The sequence below is a fragment of the Zonotrichia albicollis genome, chromosome 3 (assembly GCF_047830755.1).
Source record: "Zonotrichia albicollis isolate bZonAlb1 chromosome 3, bZonAlb1.hap1, whole genome shotgun sequence".
NCBI lineage: Eukaryota > Metazoa > Chordata > Aves > Passeriformes > Passerellidae > Zonotrichia > Zonotrichia albicollis.
This window is the reverse complement of record NC_133821.1, coordinates 80,953,162-80,977,776: the sequence shown is the minus strand read 5'-3', so window position 1 is coordinate 80,977,776 and position 24,615 is coordinate 80,953,162. Positions and strand designations below refer to the sequence as shown.

Here is a 24,615-nt window from a genome sequence, read left to right as displayed (position 1 = left end):
CTTGTATAGCACCCCTGTAAAAAACCTTACATTAAAGATTTTAGATTTAAATGCTGCTATTGTCCCATTCTGTGTTATTTTAGCCAGGAATGTTTCTGGGGAGAAGAACTTCCCTCTTGGCAAGCCCCACCTCACAGTACATTCATTTTCCATGAAGTTTCACCCATCATATTTTGGGCTTCACCAGTGGTTTTAGATCCAAAGTTCCTTCTGTGGTTTCAAAGCCTCAGACTGAAGGTGAAAACACAGAGCTCAGCTGTTTATATACAAAATCAAATATGTAGCCACTCTGATGAAATAAGACCCAACCTGGATTTCCATCAGACATTAGCATAACTTACATTCATTCTTCTTGACTGGGAACTTTAAAAAGCCCCCCCAACACAAAGGAACCCAAGGGCTTTGAAAAGCCCTGTGTTTTAAATACCACAGATGACAACTGCAATGATTCAAAAAATGGAATCAATTTATCATTAGCCATTAATTACCAAATAACTCTATTTTCTCCTTATGCTTCATGTAGCTTAGACTTTTGCATAATTAGGATGAAAAATGGAGACAGAGTGAGTCTTGCATTTAAATGACATAAAATCAGGATTCACTCAGAAAACTGGTTAAGATTTTTGAAAGGACAAGATGTTCAGGAGGGTAACATCAGGGAAAGAAAAAACAATCAGGCAGGCAAGCTTTAGTATCTTTTTAACAGAGAGAAACTTGTCACAGGACAGTTTTAAGTTGTAGGCAACTGCAGTGTTCTGTTTTGTCAACTGTTTTTACACAAAGCTCCAAACATTGTAAAAATCTGTTTTCCTTCACACCTAGCATTGCTATGAGCTATATTGTAACCACATTCACAGTGTGTTAGAGCCTGCCTCAGGGTTCCTTCGCAGCAGGTTTCAGCTGGAATGATTCTTTTTGTTTTTTATAATAATCACTCCATTCAAATGGAACAATCAGTATAAAAAAAATTATCACAAGCCATCTTGGATAGAAAAATCTTGCCACAATAAACATGCTGAATGTTTTACAATAAGACATCAAAAATGGTGATCGAGGCTGGATAACTGCTTAGAGCCACACTTAGGATAATGCCTGTTACAGTATTGTTTGACATTTGGTAGTGAAAGAGCATCAATTCCCAGTCATGACAGCTGGGACTTAGTCATAGTTGTCTTCAAAGTAGACACTGTGAGCTGCCCTCCCCCTTCAGGGACAGTCTGATGCCTGCTGGGGACCCCCAGACAAAGCCCCCAGCCCCATGGGCCAGCACAGAGCGGCTGCAGTGCTGGACAGGCAGACCCTGCACACCCTGCCCAGCCCTGGCTGTGCCCCAGGCTGCCTGGTCCGTGTCAGGAGGAAGCCTGAGCGTGGGTGTTTTGGAGGAGGATCAAGCAGAGAAATGTGGGACACTCTGGTGAGCGACAGCAGCTCCTGGCAAGGCTGCACCCACTCTATCTCTTGGCACTGGGTGCTGGCAGCTGAATACCTTTTGTGATAACTCAATTAGCTGTGAAAAAAGCACAACAGCATTAGGCTATTGTGCTGATTGTTGCTTACCTCTCCAATGAGTTTGTCATTTTCCATCATCTCTGGGTGGAACACATTATCCCCCTCTTCCTCACTCTGACTCTATTCTTCTGAGCATGGTAGTGTCCTTCTGCAGATCTTCACCTGCCCACCTTCTCAACTGGCATGGCAGTGTGCCTACCTTGCTCTTCTTCATGTTTGTCTTTTTCTGAGCCAGGAAATGCTAAAAGGGAAGTTTAATTCCTTGGAACAATTTTTGTGTCAAACAAATCGATGTGTGTGCTAAGAACTCAAAGCCTGATGGGGGCTTTGGCTCCTGAGGGCCTGTTCTGCAGCAAGTTATCCTCAGAAGGTGAGCAGAAGAGGAGGTGAAGATTGATACAGACCCAAACTGATATTTGCAGGAGGTCTCAGTCTGACCCAGAGCTCCACTGGGGCCAGAGCTTCTCTGTGCTCACAAGTGTTGGATACATTAACGCTTGAGGTACAGCTCTTGCCCCAAAGTTTTTCAGTTCTTAATCAGGCAACAGACTGCAGAAACAGAGCCATTTGCAGGATTAGCATTGCAGGTGGGCTCTATGAGGGGATTACCTTTTAGGTGACCTGCTCTGAAGAGAAGCCCTGTTGATGGATAAATGGAGAAAAGAAGGGAGGCTGCAGATAGCCACATTGCCCAACAAGCTTGGGGAGCTGTTGAGGACAGCAGAGAGAGGTTTGACGCTCCTTTGGAGTCAGTTGGGTACATAGTCCAGCAGGACACACAGATCTAGGTTTCTTTCCTTTTGATTGACTGAATTTCCCCCTGGTGTTCTGCTGGGAGTGCTCACAGCCTTGCAAGGGGGCCTGGGTCTCAGGGTGCCTTGGTGTCCGTGCTGCGGCGGCTGCTGGGTGCTCTGCAAAGGGTGTGACTGAGCTGAGTGCTAGAACACTACTTGTGACTCATTTGGCTGTGTGCTAGAAACCTCTGTATGTGTGTTTCTAGCCACTTCCTAATTTCTAGATTTTTGCTGTGTCCAATGTTTGGCAGACTTCAAAAATCTTGAGCCCTTGCAGAAAAACATATGGCTGGTGTGTTGGGTTCTCAGTGGGCTGCAAGGCAGGAGGGAAGAGGGATTGTGTCCTCACCTTCTGGCTTTTGGGATGGGGTGGGAGCCTCTGTCTCCATGCCTCACACATCCTGACTGGGTGGCAGTACTGGAAACTTCAGGCATCTTCCCAGACCTTTCCAGGACCAGTATGGGCTAAAAGGAAAGGCGACCAGGGCCAGAACAGGATCTAGGAAATGTGCAGTGGTGTTCGTGAAGTCAGAACATATGCCTGAATGTATATAAAGAGACAGCACTTGGATACCACAGTGAGAAAAGGAAATAGGAACTACTCAGCAAAGTAGAATACATGGATTTTATGCCAAGAAATGAGTCTTTGATAATCTTCAGCATCTGTTCAGCATCTTTGATAAAAGCCTGGTCCTCAGATGTGATTCAACCCTCACTTGTGCAAGGCATACCCCAGTGGCATTGTCCTGAGCAAGGAGAGGAGCTTTGTCAGTCACCTTCTGATTCTGGAGAAGCAGAAAATGGCACGTTTTTGCCCTAGTGACCACTTTCTGTCCTCTTGCCAAGCTTTACCATGGAGCTGATAGTTGTCCAAAGCATTGTGTAAGAGGCACAGGGAATCTTTCATCACAGCAGGGTTTTTTCCATTGCTACTTGTTCCTGGTTTCTCTAGGGCTGGTGTAAATACCTCTGCAAACAGGTTTTGCCAAGTGTATTTCTTAATGAAGTAGTGTCTGATACCAGACTATTCTTCAAAAGTTAGTGGTGGACTGCACCAATGTGTGAACTTTGTGCCTGCATTTGACAGCCAATTAAGTATTAATTACCTGGTGCCTGGAGTCCAGGCCCTTTTGGGCACAGCAGGATCCTGTGTTGTGCCTGCGAGGCAGCCTTGTAGCCATGTCTGGACTCCACTTTGGGTGTTTCTATCAAAATAAAGATATGGATGCCAACAGGAATGGCTTTATTCCCGCTCTTTATATTAGAGACATCTGAGCGTTACGGGATCCCTCAGTGCTGGCTTCCTCAGTGTTCCCATTTCGGGCACGAGCTGTGTTTCTGCTGATGCAGTGTCTTCTGAGTTGTCTCCTGGTGTAGGTTGCTGTGTGTTTCACAGGAAAGCAGATAAATGATACCAAGTCACTGAGCTTATAAGTAGCATGCTGGCAACCTGCCACCAAAATATAAATACATTAAATGTACTGAAGGAATGTTCATTCTGTTGTTTAGCCTTGGATATGCCCCGGTTAGGTAAATTTAATCTTCTTGAGGGTTGTTGCACTGCAGCTGAATGAGATAGGCCGTTATCTTAATACTGATCTTTCTGTCATTCAGGATTCATGTTCTGGCATTCATGGTGTGAAGTGTGCTTCTCCCAGAGCAGTCCTAGAAGTGTTTTCCAAGAGAGATGAAGGTGCATAGGAGATCTGTTAGCACCTTGCAAGTTTTCACCCTCTTATCTTGGAAATGTTCATGCTTATTGTCAGTGACACCACTATTGGTCCAACCTCCTGTTGGTAGAAATGTGCAAAATGGTGGCTGTGCCTGTGTTTGTTAGTAAATGTCTGTAACTCAGTCTCACAGCATTTATTTTCTTCCTGGGTGTTTCTCCTGCAGCTCCTTCCAAAATCCCTGTCCCTGTCTCTGCTGCTGTTGAGATTGGGAACAAAACTCTTGATGACTCCAGGGTGAGCAGGGGCCGTGGTTAGGCAACAGACCCAAAGCCGGTGGATTGCATTAAAGAGGAGCCTCTTCATTGTTTTCCACTGGTGCTGGGTCAGGGCCTCCAAACGTGATCCTACAGCATAAATGCTTGTGACTAATCCCACTGAAACCTAGGGAGCTGCTCCCATGTGTGAGCACTCCCAAATCCAATGGGCAGTGTCAGTAAGCACTCTGCAACAGTCTAGCTCTTCTCTTGGTTGTACAACGAAAAGAAGGAATAAGGCAGGAAAAGGGAAGGAAAGGGAATACATGTGCAGAGAAATTCTGAGCTGGTTGTGAAGAACAGTGATGTTCCATACAGAATGCAAGTACTTAAAAAGATAAGACATCAGCTGTGTGTTCTACAGATAAGAAAATGTTATTTTATTGAATGGAGAGATATATATGTTTTACCTATCACATCTGAGCTAATCAGTGTAGGCTTTTAGAAGAAATCTGTAATTACTTTGAGCACATCATTAGTTAGATGTAAAATGAATGATATTGCTGCATTTTATCACCTTTAGTGATATAGCCATTTGTATCATAAATTCATTGACCTCATCTTAAATGATCAATTCTGTAAGACAGACTTGATTCATTAATTCTTAAGTGATATTTTTTTCTCCTTTACTAATTTCCTTATTGTTGTAGAGACAGTTTTTCTGCTTTTTAGTATGGTATTGTGAGGTGTCATATTACCTGCATATGAGTTACATATTTTTATACCTTTTGTCTTAACTAAGCAGCACAGACTGATTGCTTATGTAAGTAAAAAGAATGAGAGAAAAAACAAAATAAAATTATGAAATACATGAATGTAGAAGATGGACATTTTACACTGATGTTGTAGCTTCAACACTTTGAGATATTGCATTAAATCAATGAGATAATTATGGAATATTTGGTCTATGCAGGGTATTCAGAGGAATAGATTTGCTGCCTTTAATTTCTCTGGCTTTAATTAATTTTATCTAGTGATAAAATATACAGAAGGGTATGTGATCAATATGTGAGTGAGGCAGAGTTTCTTGTTCCTCACCAAATTATTGAAAATTGGAGAAATCAGTAGAGAATTTGTAAGCAGGATTTCTAAATATTTTACCAAGGAAGAGAAAATATTTGTTTAGCCAGGAGAGACACAGGATTCCACTGGAGATAAACAAATCAATACAGCAATAATACAGTGGAGTGTTTCAGTGAATTTTGCAAATGCTAACAAATATAATTAAATTATTAGAAAAGATGCCACAATTATTTGTGGAGCTGTATTTCTCTTTCAGTCCCTTTAATTAAGGTCATGGATGGGGCTTTTCCTAGGAAGAGAAGGAGACTGGGTTTACTCTCTCATATTTCTCAGGCACTTCTTTGGCAGGGGGTTACAAGGTGGTTTATTCCTTGTCCCAAAGGAAGGGCAAGTCTTCACTGCAGATGCACCTGAAGTCCTGCTCCATCCCTTTCTGCAGGCACCTCTGAGGCCACTCTCCTCCTTGTCTTTCCGCTGCAAATAGATGGTGATGGGCCAGGGTGGGCTTCATGCTGCCCCAGCCTGCCTCAGGAGCTTTGTGGGAGCTCCTGGTATCTCTTTGTACATCTCCTGGGGTACAGGTGGAGTCTAGCTGCATCTTTGCCAGCCCTTGGGGCAAGAGCATACTCTGCAAGCAGCAGGAGGAGTGTGGTGGAGTACATCCTGATTCCATGCATGCAAAATAGATAGCATTTTATGGCTACAGCAGTGAGCTCTCACTCAGAAATAACTTTAAGGTAAATTCAGCAGTTCTACTGAGTTAAATGTATCTTATTACCTCATAGTGTAGACTCACAAATTCCCCTTTTGTCTGCTTTGAAAACAGTGGCAAGACAGAAAATTTCAGGAGGTTGATTACAGGATGGTTCCATCATGTGTGCTGCCTTGCCAGGTGGGTGGCAAACCCACAGCCATGCCAAATATGCAGGATGGTTCAGTGCCACTGCTGTGTGCTTGCATTGTTTGCAGCACAAGCTCCAGGGCTGTCTGTGATGGCCCCTGAGCCTTCCTGTGGAGGGCTGATACCTGATAAAATCCAGGAGCTATTGGAAGTGGCATTGTCCCCTCTGCCCTGCTTGCTGCACTCTTGCTTTCCCATCTGCCCCACGCCTGGGGGATGCATGCCCCATGGCAGTGCAGGCATTTATCCCAGCACTTCTGTGCATTTCACAGCCTTTTTGCCCACACATTTTAGGGTGTGACAACGTCACTGTATGTTCAATGCAGGGCTGGACTTGTTTGCACCAGGAAATTTCCTTTTTTGCCACAGGGCACCACACTGGAAATACAGCCTTACTGATGCCACATGTGCCAAGCAGCACCAGCAGCCCCTCTGCTTTATCCCACAGGGCACAGTGTCTGCATACCCAAGCTAAAAATCTGGGTCCTGCATTCACAAACTTCAGGGCTGACTTAGGGGTTGCTGCTTCTCAACTGATTATTTAGCTTGATTTAAATGTTGGGATAAGAGAGAGGAGGGAGTGTGTGCCTGTGTGTGTGAATGCGGAGGGGAGCAAGAGGGAAAGAAACAGTGACCTGGCAGGATAGCCAAAAGGTGGAGGAGTTAAATGGGCTAATAGCCATAGCATACTGTGTGTGTGTGTCTATATACATTAAAGATATATTACTGAAAACTCAAGAATGTCGCCACTGTTTATATTAAAGGAAAGCTGAGAGTTAAATGAGATGGGTAATCAGATGCCCAGCATATGTTGTTTTGAATTGTTTATATGGCCAATAGTTATTAAAATTAATTATCCTTTTAATGCAGTCTTTTCACAATCATAGTCTTCTTTGGGGTTTTTAGTGTATTTTTTTCCTCTGTACAAAAGATAGAGTCATTTCAAAACAAGCTAATGTGGGCTATTTGGAAAAGACAGAGCAAACAATACCCGGATATATTATGACATGGTCATAGGCTCAACATGCTGATAGAAAGCACCAAAAATCTCTGTCAGTGGAATATTTTGAGAACTAATGTAAATGACAAAAATGGGGGGGTTTTGTGTGTGTAAAATTCTGTCAAAAAAGTGAGGCACTGAAAAATCTGACATCTGTTTATCTGTTTATAGCTATGGCAAGATTACTCATATTAATTCTTGTTTAAAATGCCATATGAAGGAAAGGCATTTGTGCAAACAAGAGTCATATTTGAATTGTAGATCATGTCTTCACCATCTGTGAGAGCTGTTGGTGTTGCAAAATTAATGTGTTAATGAAATCACAATAATTTCTCTGAAGTAATGGATTCTGAAGCCTAGAATGACTATTTTTTGAACTTTGGTGTCTAGTGGTTTACAACTGGGAAAACCTTTCACAGCTTAATTAGTTCTGCAGCCTTATTTTTAAAAAAAATTGGCTGTGCCTTTACCACACCAACAGCAACACAAAAAAAGGATTAAATGGAAAGCAGAGAAACAAAAAAAAAAAATGAGCCTGCAATGCAAACTTTTTGCCATAGTATTTGAGAGTTGCTAAACAGGTCCTTGCTTGCCAAGAGTTTTACTCAAAGTGACTTGTACACAAGAGTGGGCAAACAGCTCAGAAAATAATTCCAGCTTGCTGAAACATCACAAATTGGGACTATTCGAACCTTACGCAAATATCCCAACTTTTTCCAAGTTTCTCCTTGGAACGAAGGGCAAAGAATCAATGATGGTTTTTGCTTTGTGATGCCATTTTGAAATATCACACTCTTTCCAGCCTGTTATTTGATACCCTTGGTAGAATACTAAATGTTACTGTGGGCTGCAGTTTAGCAGAGAACGGTTTGCATTCATTTCCAGCAATTCTCTGAGTCCTTTTCCAGTTCTTACACTTCTTGTGTAGAGTGGCATCTTAGATAGCACAGGCGTGCTTAGATTGCCACCAAGGAGTGATCACAGCCATACTCAAATGGACTTTGCATGCTTACATATGCGTGTTATAACAGTTTATGCCAGCTGAGGATTCTTTTCTGTACTTTGGGTTTAAGATATATAAAGCATCATATAAGGTAGAACTGAGATCATGTGAGCCAGAAAAGGGAGTGGCATTCAATTCATTAATATGTTGGGGGGGAAAAAAAAGGTGCAGTTTTCACAAATGCGACTTCTTTTTTTCCTGTTAGAAAAATAATGTGTTTAGCAACTGAAAAATTACTTTTAAAATAACTCTATGAAGAGGAGATTGCTTTTCTTACCTGATTTGATTTTATTACTGTGTTGTAGGTATGTGACTGGTGTAAGCACATAAGACACACAAAAGAGTATCTGGATTTTGGGGACGGGGAAAGAAGGCTTCAGTTCTGCAGTGCAAAATGTCTCAATCAGTACAAAATGGACATTTTCTACAAAGAGACACAGGCCAATCTTCCAGCTGGACTGTGCAGTACATTACATCCTCCAGTCGAAAATAAAGCAGAAGGCACTGGGGTGCAGCTGCTGACTCCAGATTCTTGGAATATACCGCTAGCAGATGCTCGGAGAAAAGCCCCATCCCCAGCGTCTGCAGCTGGCCAAATTCAAGGCCCTGGACCATCAGCGTCTACCACTGCCTCTCCGTCTGACACTGCCAACTGCTCTGTCACTAAAATCCCCACGCCAGTTCCCAAACCTATTCCCATCAGTGAGAATCCAAATATTCCACCAGTTTCTGTCCAGCCACCTGCTAGCATTGTGCCTCCAATTGGTGTCCCTCCTCGCAGTCCTCCCATGGTGATGACAAACCGTGGGCCAGTTCCTCTGCCCATATTCATGGAACAGCAAATTATGCAGCAAATCCGTCCACCGTTTATTCGTGGGCCACCTCACCATGCCTCAAATCCTAACAGCCCTCTGTCAAATCCAATGATTCCTGGAATTGGTCCCCCACCAGGTGGTCCCAGAAATATGGGTCCTACCTCTAGCCCCATGCACAGGCCAATGCTTTCCCCCCATATCCATCCCCCCACAACACCTACCATGCCTGGAAATCCTCCTGGCTTGTTGCCACCTCCCCCTCCCGGAGCTCCTTTGCCCAGTCTTCCTTTCCCCCCTGTCAGCATGATGCCAAATGGTCCTATGCCTATGCCACAGATGATGAACTTTGGATTGCCATCCCTTGCCCCACTGGTGCCACCCCCAACTCTACTAGTGCCATATCCTGTCATCGTCCCTTTGCCCGTTCCCATCCCCATTCCCATCCCCATCCCTCACATCAACGATTCCAAACCCCCCAATGGCTTCTCCAGCAATGGCGAAAGCTTCATTCCGAGTACCTCCAGCGAGACGCCTGGGGCAAAGCCAACCAATAGCTCTTCATCCCCTCGAGAGTCAAAGCAAGGATCATCCAAATCCTCTGACTCATCACCGAGCTGCTCAGGCCAGTCCCTTAATCAAGCTAAAGTGCTTCAGGAGCACAGTAAAAATGAAGTTGTTGATTTGACTGTCAGACCTAGTAGTCCAGCGAACAGTAAATTTGGTTTCCCCAGCGTGCTGCAGGGTCCACAGGACGGTGTGATAGACCTAACAGTGGGCCACCGGTCTAGGCTGCACAATGTCATCCACAGGGCTCTGCACGCCCAGGTGAAAGTTGAACGTGAACCTAACAGTGTTGTAAATTTGGCTTTTGGTAGCTCAGACAAAAGGAACTGCAGTGACTGCAGGGACAACTGCAGCCCGGTTGACTCAAAAACGTTACCGTGCAGTGACGGAGCTCACTGCTGTCCCGTCTCCTTGGCCTCTGGCACGCCAGGACTGGAAGCTGGCGCAGCGGTGTGCAACGTCATTGTGAATGGCACAAAGAGCACAGAGGGTTCCAAGAACCCAGAGCCGCCCCAGGAGCCGAAAAAGCCCCAGTCCCCGGAGGAGCTGGCGGTGAGCGAGCTGGAGTCCGTGAAGGAGAACAACTGCGCCTCGAACTGCCACCTCGAGGGAGAGGCTGGCAAGAAGTGTGGGGAGGAGCCCCTGGCTGGGGGAGACAAACAGGACCCGAACCTTAACAATCCAGCAGACGAGGACCACGCGTATGCTTTGAGGATGCTGCCCAAGACAGGCTGCGTGATCCAGCCTGTGCCAAAACCAGCAGAAAAGACTGCTATTGCGCCGTGCATTATCTCAACGCCAATGCTCAGCACAGGGCCAGAGGATCTGGAGCCACCATTGAAAAGGAGGTGTCTCCGAATTCGAAATCAGAATAAGTAAAGGTTTGTGTAATCACTACTGCCTTCTGTGTGAATAGAATTCAGTATTTTCAGGTGTGAGGGCAAACTCATGTGGATATGGCCTTCATGAAAGAGAAAGATACAAATTTCAATTTATGAGCACTTTCAGAAAACTACTGGTATTTGTGTTGTAGTATTGTTTTTTGTGTTGTATTGCATCTGTACTTGTCAGTACTCCATTCATCAGCAGCCTCATTACACTTTTTCTCACAGAACATGTCATGATGGTTCTGGCCGTGAAGTTATTGTGCTGTGTGTGTCAAAATCAGTGGTTTTCTGCCTAGAATATGGTACAGGTCTGGGCCATTAATCTGCTTACTTATTCCAGCTGAGTTACACAGCAGCTCAAGCCTTCACGATGACTGAAATTGCCCTGCAGCGTAGCACAGAGCCAGATGACCCAGCAGCTTCCTGCTAGCTCAGATCCAATGGACTTAGCAAATGGTCACCTCCAACCATCTCACTTTGATCTGCCTCCAGACTGCACCCTGGCTTTCCACTGAGCTGTTCTCGAGAGACTGAACTCCTCTCCATGGGCTTTCCTTTCTGGGGTATTGGTGCTTAGGGACTGCCTGCTGTTTGGGACCTGCCCACTATAGCTTATTGCAGCAAAACCTCTGCCATGGGGCTTTACTGCCCTTCCTGAGGTATCTGCCTTTGGTGCAAGTCACCCACTTTAAAAAAGCAGCTGAGATTTGCCCCAGCCCAGTGCTTGGTGTATGTTTGTGGCTCCTGGTAGGGCTGCAAAGCAAGGCAGAGATTTGGGTATCTCCACCACCCTCCTTGGCTTGTCCAAGGACAGTGCTCCATATGCAGAAACTTCTCATCCTTCGTTTCCAATTTCCAGCCTACTGAATCCCTCTGATAGCATAGCACCTTTGTAAAACTCTTTGTTTAGTATGTGTCTGATGCTTCAAACCTGAGAGTGAGAAACTGTCTAATGAATCTTCCCTGTCTAATGAATCTTCCCTGTCAGACCATGCAAGAACGGCTCTGGCAGTCACTCTTGTACCACCTGACCTGGGACAAAGCCCCTCCACAGCTACACACCCCACACTCACACAATCAGACCAGGTTTCCTCACTGGCTTGACCCCAGGTTTTCTACATCAGAGTTCTCAGATATCCCAATCATTATAATAATTTCATCATGGTGCAATAAATAAATAACAAAATAACAGCTTGAGCTGATGCCTTTGAGTAGGGATGCAGAACAAAGGAACCCTGGGCTTTTTTACCTTGTATACCCTCAGAGTCTGAGCACAGAGAAGTCTGGGAGTTGTTGGGGGTGTGTGGTCACCCTGTGTCCTTTGTTATGGAAAGGATCAGTGCCCATTCCCACTCTCTTGCCTGGTGCTCAGGCTTGGGCTCTGGCCCCCCCAGAGCTCAACCTGCAGCTGGCACTGCAGCTGCACACTGTGCTACCTGCATTGAATATATTCGTTAACAAAACTAATGTAATGGAATTTATTTAGATTCACAAGCATGAAGAGCTTCTTTCAGGAAAAGGGGAAATGGTGGGTGTTGCAAGAAATCTGTTCAGCAGTAAAATACTGATGCTTAGCCGGATGTGGCTTGGTGACATGCCAGATTTCATTACAATCCATGGAATATTCTGTAGCCTCCAGTAAATCCCTGTTCCTAGTAGCACAAATAATGACTGCAGTGGTGTTTGGCACCTACAGCCACAGATAGCAGCAGCAGACTGTGTAATCTGGGCCATTGCAGTATCTCCCTGCTCCATCAGTGTGGGCTAATTGCACCATCAAAGATATATAGTATAGCCAGGACTGCCTTCTCATTTGTTAACACAGCCTTCCCTGTGCTCATTGCAGGGCTGGAAACATTTCTTCCCTTGATCACCAACAGTATTTATTTACTTTCTTCGGTGGAATACAACCATTATTCTTTGCTCTCAGCATGTGCTGACACACATAAAAGATACACTAATAAGAAGAGAGGACAACTATCACATTCTTGGACTAGTAATCAGCATTTACAGGCACTTGAAAGTCAAATTAATATTTAAATCTTTACACACTCCTAGGTCCTATTAGTGGGGATCCCCCTACCCACCCCTGAGGTATGGAATGTATGTCCCTCAGCAGCAATATCTTTATTGCAAACCCCTGTGTTACCTTTGGAGCTTGAAAGATTCCCTTCATAAATGTATGCATGCTTCTCCCTAGGGGTAGTGATTTGATCTAGTGAGAAGGCCACTATTTGGCTGTGTCCTTTTTATTAAGTTTTAGGAGAGCTATGGTTAACCCTTTCCTACCTCATTGGAGCTCCTCATAGCTGCTTATTTCAAGACAGTGCTAGAAGACTTGCATATTATGTGCTTACTCTGTAGTCAAAGACAGGCTGGTTCTTAGCATCTATTTCTGCTTGCCTGGACTATCCAGGCTGCAGCAGGGCTGCCTCTTCAAGGTCCCAGTCCCAAGAAGAGTTTAGTAACATTCAAAGCCAGAGCCTAAACCCTCAGAGAGAGTTCTGGCTTCACCGAGTAATGTGTTTTTGCCTGTTAACATGATTATTCATGACATCACAGATAGTATTTGAGAGGGAAGGTTGGCAAGCTGAACAAGCTGCATTAGAAAGACAAGGATTCTTTATCATTCAGTTACTGTCCTCAGCCCTTTGTATTCTCTAAATGTCAATAACTGCCGCTGTGATTATCTTCGGGAATAGCGATTTTCCCTTTCATCCTGAGTTTTTCATATTTCTTTGCCTCAGTGTAAGGGTTGTCTTACAGGAAAGTTTTCAGGTTGCCAGGCAAGATTAATCTGACCCAATACAGACATCTGTAACAAAGATGCAGCTGAGCTAATTGTCTAAACTCCCTTTAACCTAGAGAAGCAGGCACTTTAAAGAGACAGCTGAGCTCATCCCAGAGTCAACAACTGAGACATCTCAGATGAATTGTGCCCTAGGAGTGCCTATTTCTGCCTGCAATGAGGTAAATTTAGGGTGACTGGCACAGACCTAGATTTCCACACAGACACTGGAAGTTAAGAAGCCCAGCCCAGGTGTCTGCCATACCCCTGGGGCTTGTGCAGTAGCATAGCACGGCATGGTGATGGTTATTAGTCTGTGTCCATCCCCTCATTCCTCCAGGAAAATAAAAGAAGTAGCCTCTGTGCAGAAGATATGGGAGACCAGGGTCCCTAAGTGCTCCAAGGGAAAGAGGATACTCCAAATACCCTGCAGAAGTAAACACCATGGTAACCATCTCATTCCAGTGGGTACCTCAGTGAAATATGGGTGGGTTTTTGAGCGCCTCAAGGCACGCACGAGTGATTTGTGCAGCTCTGATGATTGATTTGAGGTGAGGACTCTGTGGTTTCATGAAGAGCCCTTCTTTTGCTATTTCAGCATTGCTGGTCATAGCCAGTCTGGGGGAGCAAAAGGGCTCTGCCTTAGATTTCTGCCCTCCCTGCCTGTGAGGACTGAGCCTGTCTGTGTCTGTGCAGACGAGAACATCAGTGTAGCCTCTTGCACCCACAGCCCTGAGCTCTGCCATGTCCATGGGTTAGTTCCTCCTGCCCAGGCCTCAGGAAGCAGGGAGATAAAACCCTTCTTCTGCAGTCTAGTTGTGGGGAGGATGTCTTAAGAGAGACTCCAACCTCATAGAAATTCTAATAAATTAGAAAGAGGATAGAAGCTGCACTAACAAGTGCGTTGATTTGGGCCCTTGGAGGTTTGTATTGATAGCGCTGGCTACACTAACCTGGGAGAAAAAAAGTCCAGCCAGTTGTCTTTTTCCCTCTTGCTTCTCACCTACTTGAATTGGAAAATCTGAACATATTGCTCTAATGTGTAACTTTTCCTGGATTTTATTTCCCATCAAATTGTGTGACAAGAAGGAAATTAGCCAAATATTTTTACGCTAGAGTTCTGGACAGACAGATTGAATTCATGTAACAGCAACATGGACTCTCTAAAAAGGAATCAGTGCAAGCGTGACCTTTTTGGGCAAGTTGCCAATTTCTGGATTATTTAATGTACCAATTACTTGATTATTGAAAGTGCTAATCAGCAACATAATCCTTGATGTGAAAGTTTAGTTTCTCCATCAGGATGTGGACTGTCAAGCTGTTCTAACTTGATGCAATTTGAAAAACTATCAAAAGATGTCTCAGTGCCAAAGTCCTGCTATGATAAAGGAATGAAGCTAGGAAGAGTATTCTGTTGAGTGTTATATTCTCAAGTTTGAGCAATGTGAGTTTCTAAAATTAGCAGTGTTAGTGTTGCCTGCCTACATGCTTTATGCCCTAGTGGGATCAGTTTTTACCTGCTAGCTTTGATGTCAATGTTTCCTAAAGCAAAGAAATGAAAACACTGAGGTCTGCTTGGATTTAACATGATAGTTATGTTAAACTAAATGAGAAAACGAAGTGGCACATGCTAAACTCACAACTAGCTTCTGTGTGTGCATATGTGTGTGTGTTGGGTAATCCTGTGTTGAGGACAGAGGGGTCAGAAAAGGAAAGAGTTTTCTGCATGTGACAGCAGAATTTCTTCCAGAAGTAATGGAAATAGTAGGTGTATGGCCATCTACAGAGCCAACCTGTATGTCTCGGGGTCAGCATCTGCTGAAAGTGAAAGGCCCAAACCTTCAGCTGTCTAGTCCGTGCACTGTACTCGTAAAAATATACAGCATGCAGAACACTCAGTTCAGAGCAGAAGTAGTATGTATCCCACTTTGAGCTCCTCTGCCCATAATGGTCCAGCACAAGATTTCCTACTCTGGTCTGGATTCCTGAGGGAAGGAGCATAGCTATTGACCTCCTTTTCTTTAGCCTTAGAGATTTTAGATCTCCTCTGTCACTGTGGTATCTATCTACCAACATCTTTCTTACCTCTCCCCAGATTGCTCTGACAAAATTTGACCTTAAACATGTAGTTGAAAATAGTTTTTCTGTATTTGAACACGTTTCTATGCTAGTTATCTTTGTTGACATGGTACTACAGGCCAGAGCCTTAGCTAATTTTAACTGGATATAGTTCCACTGGTGCCAAACTAATTTAAATCAACAGAGTAATTGGACTCATACATTTAACACCTACTCTTCTGCTTCAGAAGTTTTCCTTCACCTGGCTTCTTATGAGCCTACAGAAATTTTCCATTTATCCAAAGGGGGAGAGGAGAGACTTTTAACACCACAAAGCCTTAAACACATTTGCTTGGAACTGAAGCTTTGCCCTTGAGAGCTGCCTGACTCTGGCAGTGTGATCTTATGTTTCAAAATTGCCTGTATACCTTCTCAGGTATATTAAATCAGAAAAAGGATTTCCCAGGGAAAAAAAAAAAAAAAAAAGGAAAGAAAAAAAAGGTTCTCAAAATAGTGAAGTATAAAATGACATACTTCCAGGGTAGCTTTCAGCTCCCACATCTTGCTGCCGGGGTGTGGGAGTGCTAACTTCCGTCTCAGTGGCAGTAAATAGCAGGCTCGTGGTACGCTGCCATAGATCACTGCACACTCTTTGAATCAAAGGAGCAAGTGCTGATTTCTGATGGGCTCCTCCTGCTTTTCTATAAAACCTCCTAGGGCACATGTTTCAAATATGAAATCTGATTCTTGAACTCAGTTTAGAAAATAACTACACCTGGTCTGATTTGTAAAGGTAATAATCATCTAGGGCAAACAACACGCACGACCAGAACTTGACAGCCAAAAAAGGCATAGCTCAACTGACAGACCCACAGAAATCTGAAGAACCTATGACACCTACAGACTGTAGCCTACCTGACGGATCCCAGGACCTCAGACCACCCATTTCAGAGATAATTTTGGTGCTTACTTGCCATTATTAGTTGTAATTGTCTTATGAATTTAAACTAATTTGAACTGAAATAAGCACCATGCATTCCCTAAGTTGGTGCAACCCACATTCATACTGAAACAATGAGTTGCTCATAATTCTTTGCCAGGCTTTAAAGATTGTTCAGGCACGTTCGTACTTATAAGGTCTAAAATGCTCCTCTTATTTAAATTGGTTCAAAGTGGGTTTGGCTGCACTGAAAAGTGTTAAGTGTGAAACAGCCCTATGGGGAGACTCGAGCTCTTCATCAGCCTGTCCTTGTGCTGTTGAGCTACCAAAGTCAGTGGTACAGGGAAATTTTATGGGGGTGGGGAGGAAAGCACCACTCATAATTAAATACAGAGTCCCTAACAACAAAGACCATAGTAAAACAGACTCTTGTAAAAATACTTGTAAAAACATCATCTAGACATCGATTGCCTTGACATGCAGGGGCCAAGATGCTGGATGGTATGTGTCTGATTGCCACTGAAATCTGATGAGGAGCTAAGCACCTCACAGCCTTTGTGAAGCTTGACCCTGAAACACCATGGCCAACCTCAGTGCAGAGCAGTGAGCTCTGAACAACTGTGAGAAGATTATAAACTATTTAACAGCAATACCTGAAAGTGAGAGAGAAAAGAGCAAAACACTTCTGAGGACTGTGGTTGTAAAAAAGTTGGACATACTCAAGCAGTGAGGTATAGATTTTAAATAAAATTAAATTATTGTTTGAAAAAACACAGTGGAAGATTGAAGAAACATAGAAACAACGCTCTTTGAGCAAGAAGTCAGGCAGAAATCAGACAGTGGCAAGCAAGACTTTCTGAAGCAATTTTTGCTTCCAGATTACCTGCTGAGTCTCTCCTGTTGGTCCCATAAAGGTAAGCATGTTTCTGGGTGCCTCCACCAGTCAAAGCCTCACAGCTGAGACCTCCTAATAATGACCTTATTTACATTATTTTGATAATGAGCTGCAGGACTGAAAGTTGTCTTTGGAAACATGTGTGATCATCTCGTGAGAGCCATGAATTGGAGTAACCTCTAACATTCTGCAGAGCCCTCAACTATTTAATGTTTGCTTCTTCCATGAAAATTACAGCTGATTAAATATCTGGGCTTGATCCTGCTCAGTGCTGTGTGCACTCAGTGCTTGGTGTCTCTAATGCAAACCGAAGGCCCCCGGCATGCTACAGCTCGAGGTCCTGCCTCCGACTCCTTTGCGTGGCTTTGCTTCCCCAGACACAACTCTGGTATTTGAAAAGAATGGTATTCCTGTACAACATGTGTCTCAATTTGTAATGATATCCGCCCTGCAGCTGGCTTGCTTTTCCAAGTGTTTCTGAAACATTGCTGCCTTAAATTCGAGCCAACCTTCAACAACAAATTATCTAAAGGCAAAGAGGCTGAACTGCATTTGCTGAGAGGACACCCCTACTCCCTGCTGTGCTCCATCTTCCAGTCCCACTTTTGGACTTTCGTGCAGTGTAATGTAATCATCTTCTATGAAGGCAGATATTAAGAAAAAAATAAATTAAGAAATAGAGGGTTTCAGGATTGGGTAGTGTTGAGTGGCATAACTATGGAATTCTGACCTCTCTGGAAAGATCTGCATCCCATCATCAGGTGATTGATATTGAAACCTATGGTTAAGGCAATTTTCAGCTATTTATTTGGAGCCCACGTGCTTAAATGCAAAACTTTGTGTCGTCTGCTTATGCTCCAAATATTTATAAGGTTTCATGAACTACTTGTGCTGCCACTTCTAAGTTCCTTATCCAAAAAGAGGAGGAAAAAAAGCCCCTTCCCACAGGAATTCTCCAACTGAGAGAGTCTTTACACGACTAGAGAGGATACATTTGAATTGTGACCCTAAATTTGAAAGATCAGCTAAAATGCCAATTCAGTTTTATTTGAAGCAGTTTGCCAATTATTGCTGAAATGGTTGGTGGTAAAAACATTGTTCCTGTCTTCTTGGGGTGAGAAATAGAGACAATCTAAACCTGGGCCCAATCCAGGTTTTTCAGCACCCAGTTCAGTGCTGAGGATAAGGGAGATGCCCTAAGGTATCTGGCATTGCACTGAGGTCTGTGCCAGGTCTCACCCACTTGCTCCTTATGTGCTCTGGACAAGCTTTTCCTCTTCTTTCTCCCACAAGATAATCCATGTGACATTTTTGCCACCTGAGCATGCCCCTTTGCTTTTGGATGAGTCTGCATCTGCTGTTGCAAAGACTTGAAAACAACCACAACAAGGGCTGTGAAAACCAGGGAGAAACCCTGTGACGACAGTGCCACGCATGCTGTCCTGGATGGTTATGGACAGTGGAGTTGTTCGTGGGGAAAACGGGAAAATGTTGATTGCTTCGTGATATAGGATGCTGAAACTTTTCACTAAGAAAGTTCATTGCTGTTTCAGAAAGTTTTGTTATTGCAATTGTTATAATTTTGTGGCCCACAATAACATTTCAGGTTAAAAAGCCAGGCCCAGGTGTAGCCCAGGTGAGAAGGACTCTCTCAGGGAGACACAGGCTGTGCTCAGCAAGACACCCATCCTCACCATCCTCCTTCCCACCACCACCAGTTGAATTGCCTTTCTCTGGCTATTTAACGGGTTTTACTGGAGAGATCAGGTTGAATAACAAAATTGGGAAGCACCTTGGAATAGTGGTTTAGGCTCACAGGAGACTGCTGAAATGCAAGCTGAAGTTACTGTTCTGATTCAGACAAAATCAGAGGTTTAAAGAAGGGTTATTGAATCACAGTGGTTGCCTGTTTTCAGGAAAGGAGAGTAGAAGCTGTCTGGATTTGGTTTACCTTCTATTTCAGTTTTTCAGTTTTGGGGGATTTTTTTGTTTGGTACAGTTTGGTTTTTTGGTTTGGATTTTTTTGGGGGGGTGGTTGGTTGCTTTCTTGTTATTTTTTTATAAAATACCTTGCAAAATTTCAACTTTATCCCAGCTTAAAATGGGACAATTTGGCTGGGTTTTTTTTCAGAAGAAAATTGTATCTTCTGCCACATCTGCACACCAGTGGGGCAAAGCACACTACTCACAAGGCTCTCAAACACACTGGTGCTGCACTGACTGGGGGAGACGGGGCTGCCTTGCTGTTGTGGAGATATACCCAACTACAGTCAGGACTGGCCCTGGCAGGCTCTGTGGTCTGCCATAGGAGTCACTTCCAGTGTAGAGATTAGAAGTCCAAAACCATGATGGCATTTTCCTCTTTGCATGATCCATGTACATACCTCAGAATGTCCCAAAATATAAACCAGAGACCCCTCTGTCAGTAGTAGCCTGGAGAAAATGGTGCAACAATTCATAGACTTGGGGGTGTCTTTACCACTTCCTCTGCCTAGGCATAGAAGGCAAACTCCAGGGCTCTTCCACAGTGTATTCCCTAAAGTCACAATGTTTGCTTAGATTGCAGCTCATGTTTTGGTAGAAGGGAGAGCTGAGTTCCACAGGTGACCCAAAGCTGAGCAGGATTGTTTTAGCTTACAAGGTCAGAGCAGAAGGAAATCACTCTCTTTGAAATCCAGCATTGATGCTTAAGGACTCAGCTTGTTCTCCCATTTGAGCTAAAAGCCCTCCCTGACTTTTGCAATGTGGCATCCCTTCCATTAGCTCATGGAAAGATAAATCATAGAGTATTCAAAGGGGAAGGTTTTAATGAAGAAGCTTGAACTGCTTTAAGAATTTAAAAAAAAAAAAATTAAAAATTACAGAACTATTACAAGTAACAGATGATTCCCGAGTGTTTCCAGGGCTGAGCTTGCTCCCATGCTGACTTTAGCTGCACTCTTGTGGTTTATCTTCAGAGCAGTTTCCCTGAGAAAATAATTGCAGTGCCTTTACTCTAGGGCCATGCATGTCCCAGATGAACCAGGCCTCTTTTAGCACATCAGCATTCATTGTCTGGGGGAATTAAATGCTGTGCTAAATTATGGAAACTCTGCCATGCCAATCCACATCAACGGTTGTTTCAGCCTCCCCACCCAGTCTCTAATTTTTTCTGAACAATAAGATGTGAATCTGGAGACAGAAATGTTCAATGGGGCATAGAATGACAGGGAAGCAACCATGGAAAAAGCTGTGTGTGCATCTGGATGTGTGTATGAGTCCAAAGCCATGTCAATGACATGGCCCCTCTGAGGGAGCAGGACATGACTGGGGAGGCCACTGTGGAAAAGCAACTCTTTCTGGTGGCCATCAGGAGCATGCTGCCAGTTTGGCTCCTGGGCAGTGCTGGGAGCAGATACTCAGGGATCAGTGCTGGGGTGTGGGGAGCAGAAGAAGGACATCTCCCCAACAGCTGAGCCACCCAGCTCCTCAGCATGGAGGGACGGGGAAGTGAGGAACACATCCAGCATTTGGCTCCACCAGGCAGGACCAAAATTCCCACCACAGGATAAAGGGCTGTAGCTTTGCAACAGCACCTGGAAATAGCTGGGTAACTGCAGAGAGGGAACAAAGAGTGGGGAGGCTTTGCCTGAGCTGCCAGATTGACCTGCCATGCTCTAATTCTGTGCTGCTCTAGGCAAGGACTTAAATGCTTACATGTCAGGCATCAGCCAAAGAGGAAGCTCTGTGTGGGTGAGTGCAGCCTGTGTCACAGCTGCCAGTTGCTCAGGTTTTGACTAACAGCCATGCAGGGCACCATTGCAGCTCTCACCTGTTGCACGAGAGCACTGCCTCACTATCTGAGCCCACACAGATGAACCTCCAAGCCACCTGCTTGAGCTGGGTCATCATCCAGTTGAGTTATTCTCCTTCCTTTTACGTTAACAATAGGGCAGAAATGAGCCTTTTTCCTTGTTCTCTTTCCCTCATCTGTTCCATGTTGCTTCCTGGGTTTGAACTACAGCCTGCCTCTAACTTCTAGGTGGTCTTCCAGCTCAGGATCAGCCCAGCCCTACTTGACTTTGGAAAGCAAGCAAAACCCAGTGTGCTTACCTCAGCACAGTTCATATAAGTTCAGCTCCATGGCTTTACCCTAATGAAAATTCTTTTGTGATTGATGCAATTTTTCTATCTGATCAGCAATATTTGATGTGTGTTGAAGGCAGGTTCAGCTAGGGTGAAGAGCATGTGTCGCTCTCCTAAAAAGTGATTTGGGTTTTTTTGGGGGGAGATATAAATAGCTGACTTTATTGTGCTGGTCATGCATGCTAGTGCTGGCACGAGGTGTGTAGCATTTTGCTCCCAAGCAGTGATGACTGGTGTGTTCTCATTTCTTTACAGAACTTTGCCTGTGACGCCTGATACGGATTTTTGTTTTGTAACTTGATTGCTACAAATATGCATTCATCAAACAAGATTACTGCCATATGAGCCAGTCAACAGGGAAGGTCCTTCCTGCCCTTCTGCACACCCTGTTACACTAAGTCCATCTGCACCATGGGAAAATAGACAGAACTTACACAGCTCTCCTCCAGGCAGAAAGCATCAAGAGCCACTGAACTTCTTTATGCCTTCCCTCCCAAATCCCTTATTGGTCTGTGCTGTCCATGTACTATGAGACTGGTTAGTGAGGAATGGAAATTCATTTCCGTTGATGTATGGAAAGAGGGAGCAGTGTGAGGCTTCAGACATTACAGGTTTAATTTTCTCTACTTCCCTTTTTACACCAAGACTTCAAGCCAAAAAATGTGACAGAAAGCAGTCATGTGCCTCACCTTAGTAGGTGGATAGATCCCAATTCTCAGTCTAGTTCTTGTTCACAGCTCTCTATACACACAAAGAAGCTCATCTCACTGGGCACATTGCCTGAAAGCACAAACGTTACTCCTTAACCTAGATATCCTGGTCTCCATGCCGTGGAAGTTTATGCTGGTCAACATATTCCATGTGCCTTCCAGTCTCTGCTGTAAGGAGGGTGGACCTTTGGCAAGGGGATACAGGCACGTTGTTGAGAGGGATTGCAGGGGGGGCCAGTGTGAAGGGAGATGGTGGAGCAGACTGAGAAGGGAAGTGTGCCCCAGCACCAAAACTAAGGCTGATAAGTACTGCAGAGTTTCAGTCCAAATCTGTAGGGGACAGCAGATCCTGTCCAAGGAGATAAAGTCTAAAGCTCCCTGTGTAGGGAGACAGAGGGGACAATCACTGCTAGGTAGCTTATGTGCCCAGCTGACGAGGGAATCACTGGTACATCTCCCAGTATCCCCTAGAAACACTAAGACTCAGGAGCTTATACCTGCCAGGGTGTTGTTGATAGTTAACTATCATTATATCAGCTTCCAGCTTTGTATCACAGGAATTCCTCCATCTTCCTTTCCAGGAGCCTTGGAGGCTGTGTGTCCCAATGGCCCTTGAGGCACGAGGGGCTGGCGAGGCCGGAGCAGTGGGCTTGTGCCTTGGCCTGGCTGCCTGCCCAGCATGAGGCCGTGTGGGACCTGAGCTCAGGCAGTGCCCAGCCTGCCTGCAGTGAGCCTCCTGCTGCTCTCCCTGACCCCCTCTGCTTGTCTGCTTTGCAGGAGCGCTCACTGACAGGGTACCTTGCATGGAGAAAGGGAGCAGAGCAAACCACGTCACTGCACCGAATGACGCCAGCTGGTCCGCTCACCATCCCTCCGGCTGAAAGTCCAACAAAGAAAGAGCTTCCTGTCATGAAGCCCCCAAGGAAGTCTCGGTCCCACGGGTGCCTTTGACCCAGAAGACAGCACATCATAGATCCACACAGTGTGCTCAGCATTCCTGCGACAACCCCTCTTCTCCTCTCGGAACACTTTTTCCTCTTTGTTTCTTGCTGGGGGGATTTTTCACCCGGGTTTCAAAAACCACATGGACCAACATAGGTACTTTTCCCTCACTGACTTCGAAGTTCAGATACGTGAGACTGGACAATGATACGGATTTTTTTAAAATTTTTTTTTTCCTTTGAAAAACTGCTGTGGTTTTGCTGCTACACTAAGAATTGTGATTTGCATTGTATGGTTTTGGACCTATTCAAGTTTTGATGGGGGAAAGGGGTAATACTGGAGTAGCAACGCTTCAGAGTCATCTCTGTCCTACCCATGATGCACTTTTAAATGAAGAGTTAGAATATTTTATTGGCTAATATACTTTCCTTGTTATTTTTACAAAGGCCACCTTTATCCTTTCTAATGCCATATTTTCAGTGTTACACTTTTATGGCTTTTAATTTTTGATTTGACAGATGTAAGAAGCAGCATGAATAGTTTATACTGTGGTTTTTCAGAGACTGAATGCCAAGAGAACTCAGTAAATGTTTATTCTTCTCAGCTTTCTCTTTAAATTCCCCTAAATAGCGCCCCATTTGGGAACAGAGCAAGAGTGTTGAACTAAAGACCAAAATTCCCTCAAGGTGTAAAATAATCTGAGGGGAATATTTGCTGGGCGTCACGAAAGACTTGGATGAAATTTCAACCCTGATGGTTTTCAGTGATCCAGGAAGGCAGTGAGACAATCTCTCCATATGCATAGCCCTTTCATGATAATTAGAATGGTATGGACAAACCAATGAAAACAAGGGTAAAGTGAGAAAGATCCCCCATGATTCTGTTTCACTGTTTGCTTTCTCCTGTCATGGTTAAGAGAAATGTGCAATTTGATCCTCAATCAGTGGGTGGAGGATAACAGGGTAGAATTTACTTGTGTGCACTTGTACAGTTGTAGCCAAGAGTCCAAAAGTACACTAGAGCATGTTATACTGGCACTGAATTGGTAAGAGAGTTGTGGAGTATCCCATTCTGACAAATAAAAAAGAAAAAAAAAGAAAAGAAAAAAAATACAAAAACATGTAAAAACCCCACAAAAAATCAAAAAGAAAGAAAAAAAAACGTAAAAAAAATTTCAGATCACCTTGTGATTCAGTGTAACTGTTTACTAACTCGAATAAAGCAATTGTTCACTCTTGAGTGTTCAGAGTACACCTTTTCTATAAGGCTGCTGCGGGGAAGAGAGGAGGGAGCAGAGTCTCTGTGTCAGCAGTGTTGGGAGCAGGGCAGCAGAGTCAGTTGAACCAGAGCCTTGTAGTGATGGTGCACTATGAGCACTATGTATATACTGTATTTCTATATTTTCCTTTGTACAGATTCACTTAAGTCAAGCTACTGTTTTACAGGTGCTCCTTATTTATTAGAGCTGTGAAAGCTTGGAAATCACACCGGGCGAGTAAGCTCGCTTTTTAAAAAAACAAACAAACAAACGAAAAAAAAAACCAACAAAAAAGAAAGGGGTGGGTGGGGAGGGGGAATCCAAAAACTCCTGAGTCTAGGGAGAGAGCTCAAAGACATTTTGATGAAACATCTTCAAGAGAGCAAGAATCTGAAGCACCCTCAGCGTGCTCTGCT

At 44.2% G+C, this 24,615-nt stretch overlaps 1 protein-coding gene across 2 annotated transcripts in view; it reads left to right on the top strand.

Annotated features, from left to right (window-relative positions):
• The window catches only part of SOBP (sine oculis binding protein homolog), a 113,148-nt gene extending 90,344 nt beyond the window's left edge, over positions 1–22,804 (top strand). For both annotated transcript variants that reach the window (XM_074538000.1, XM_005485075.4), the window contains 2 exons: positions 8,523–10,477; positions 22,777–22,804. In XM_074538000.1, coding sequence (XP_074394101.1) covers positions 8,523–10,475 — 1,953 coding nt within the window. In that variant the 3' untranslated portion in view covers positions 10,476–10,477; positions 22,777–22,804. The remainder of the gene's footprint in view (positions 1–8,522; positions 10,478–22,776) is intronic.
• The last annotated feature ends 1,811 nt before the right edge of the window (positions 22,805–24,615 follow it).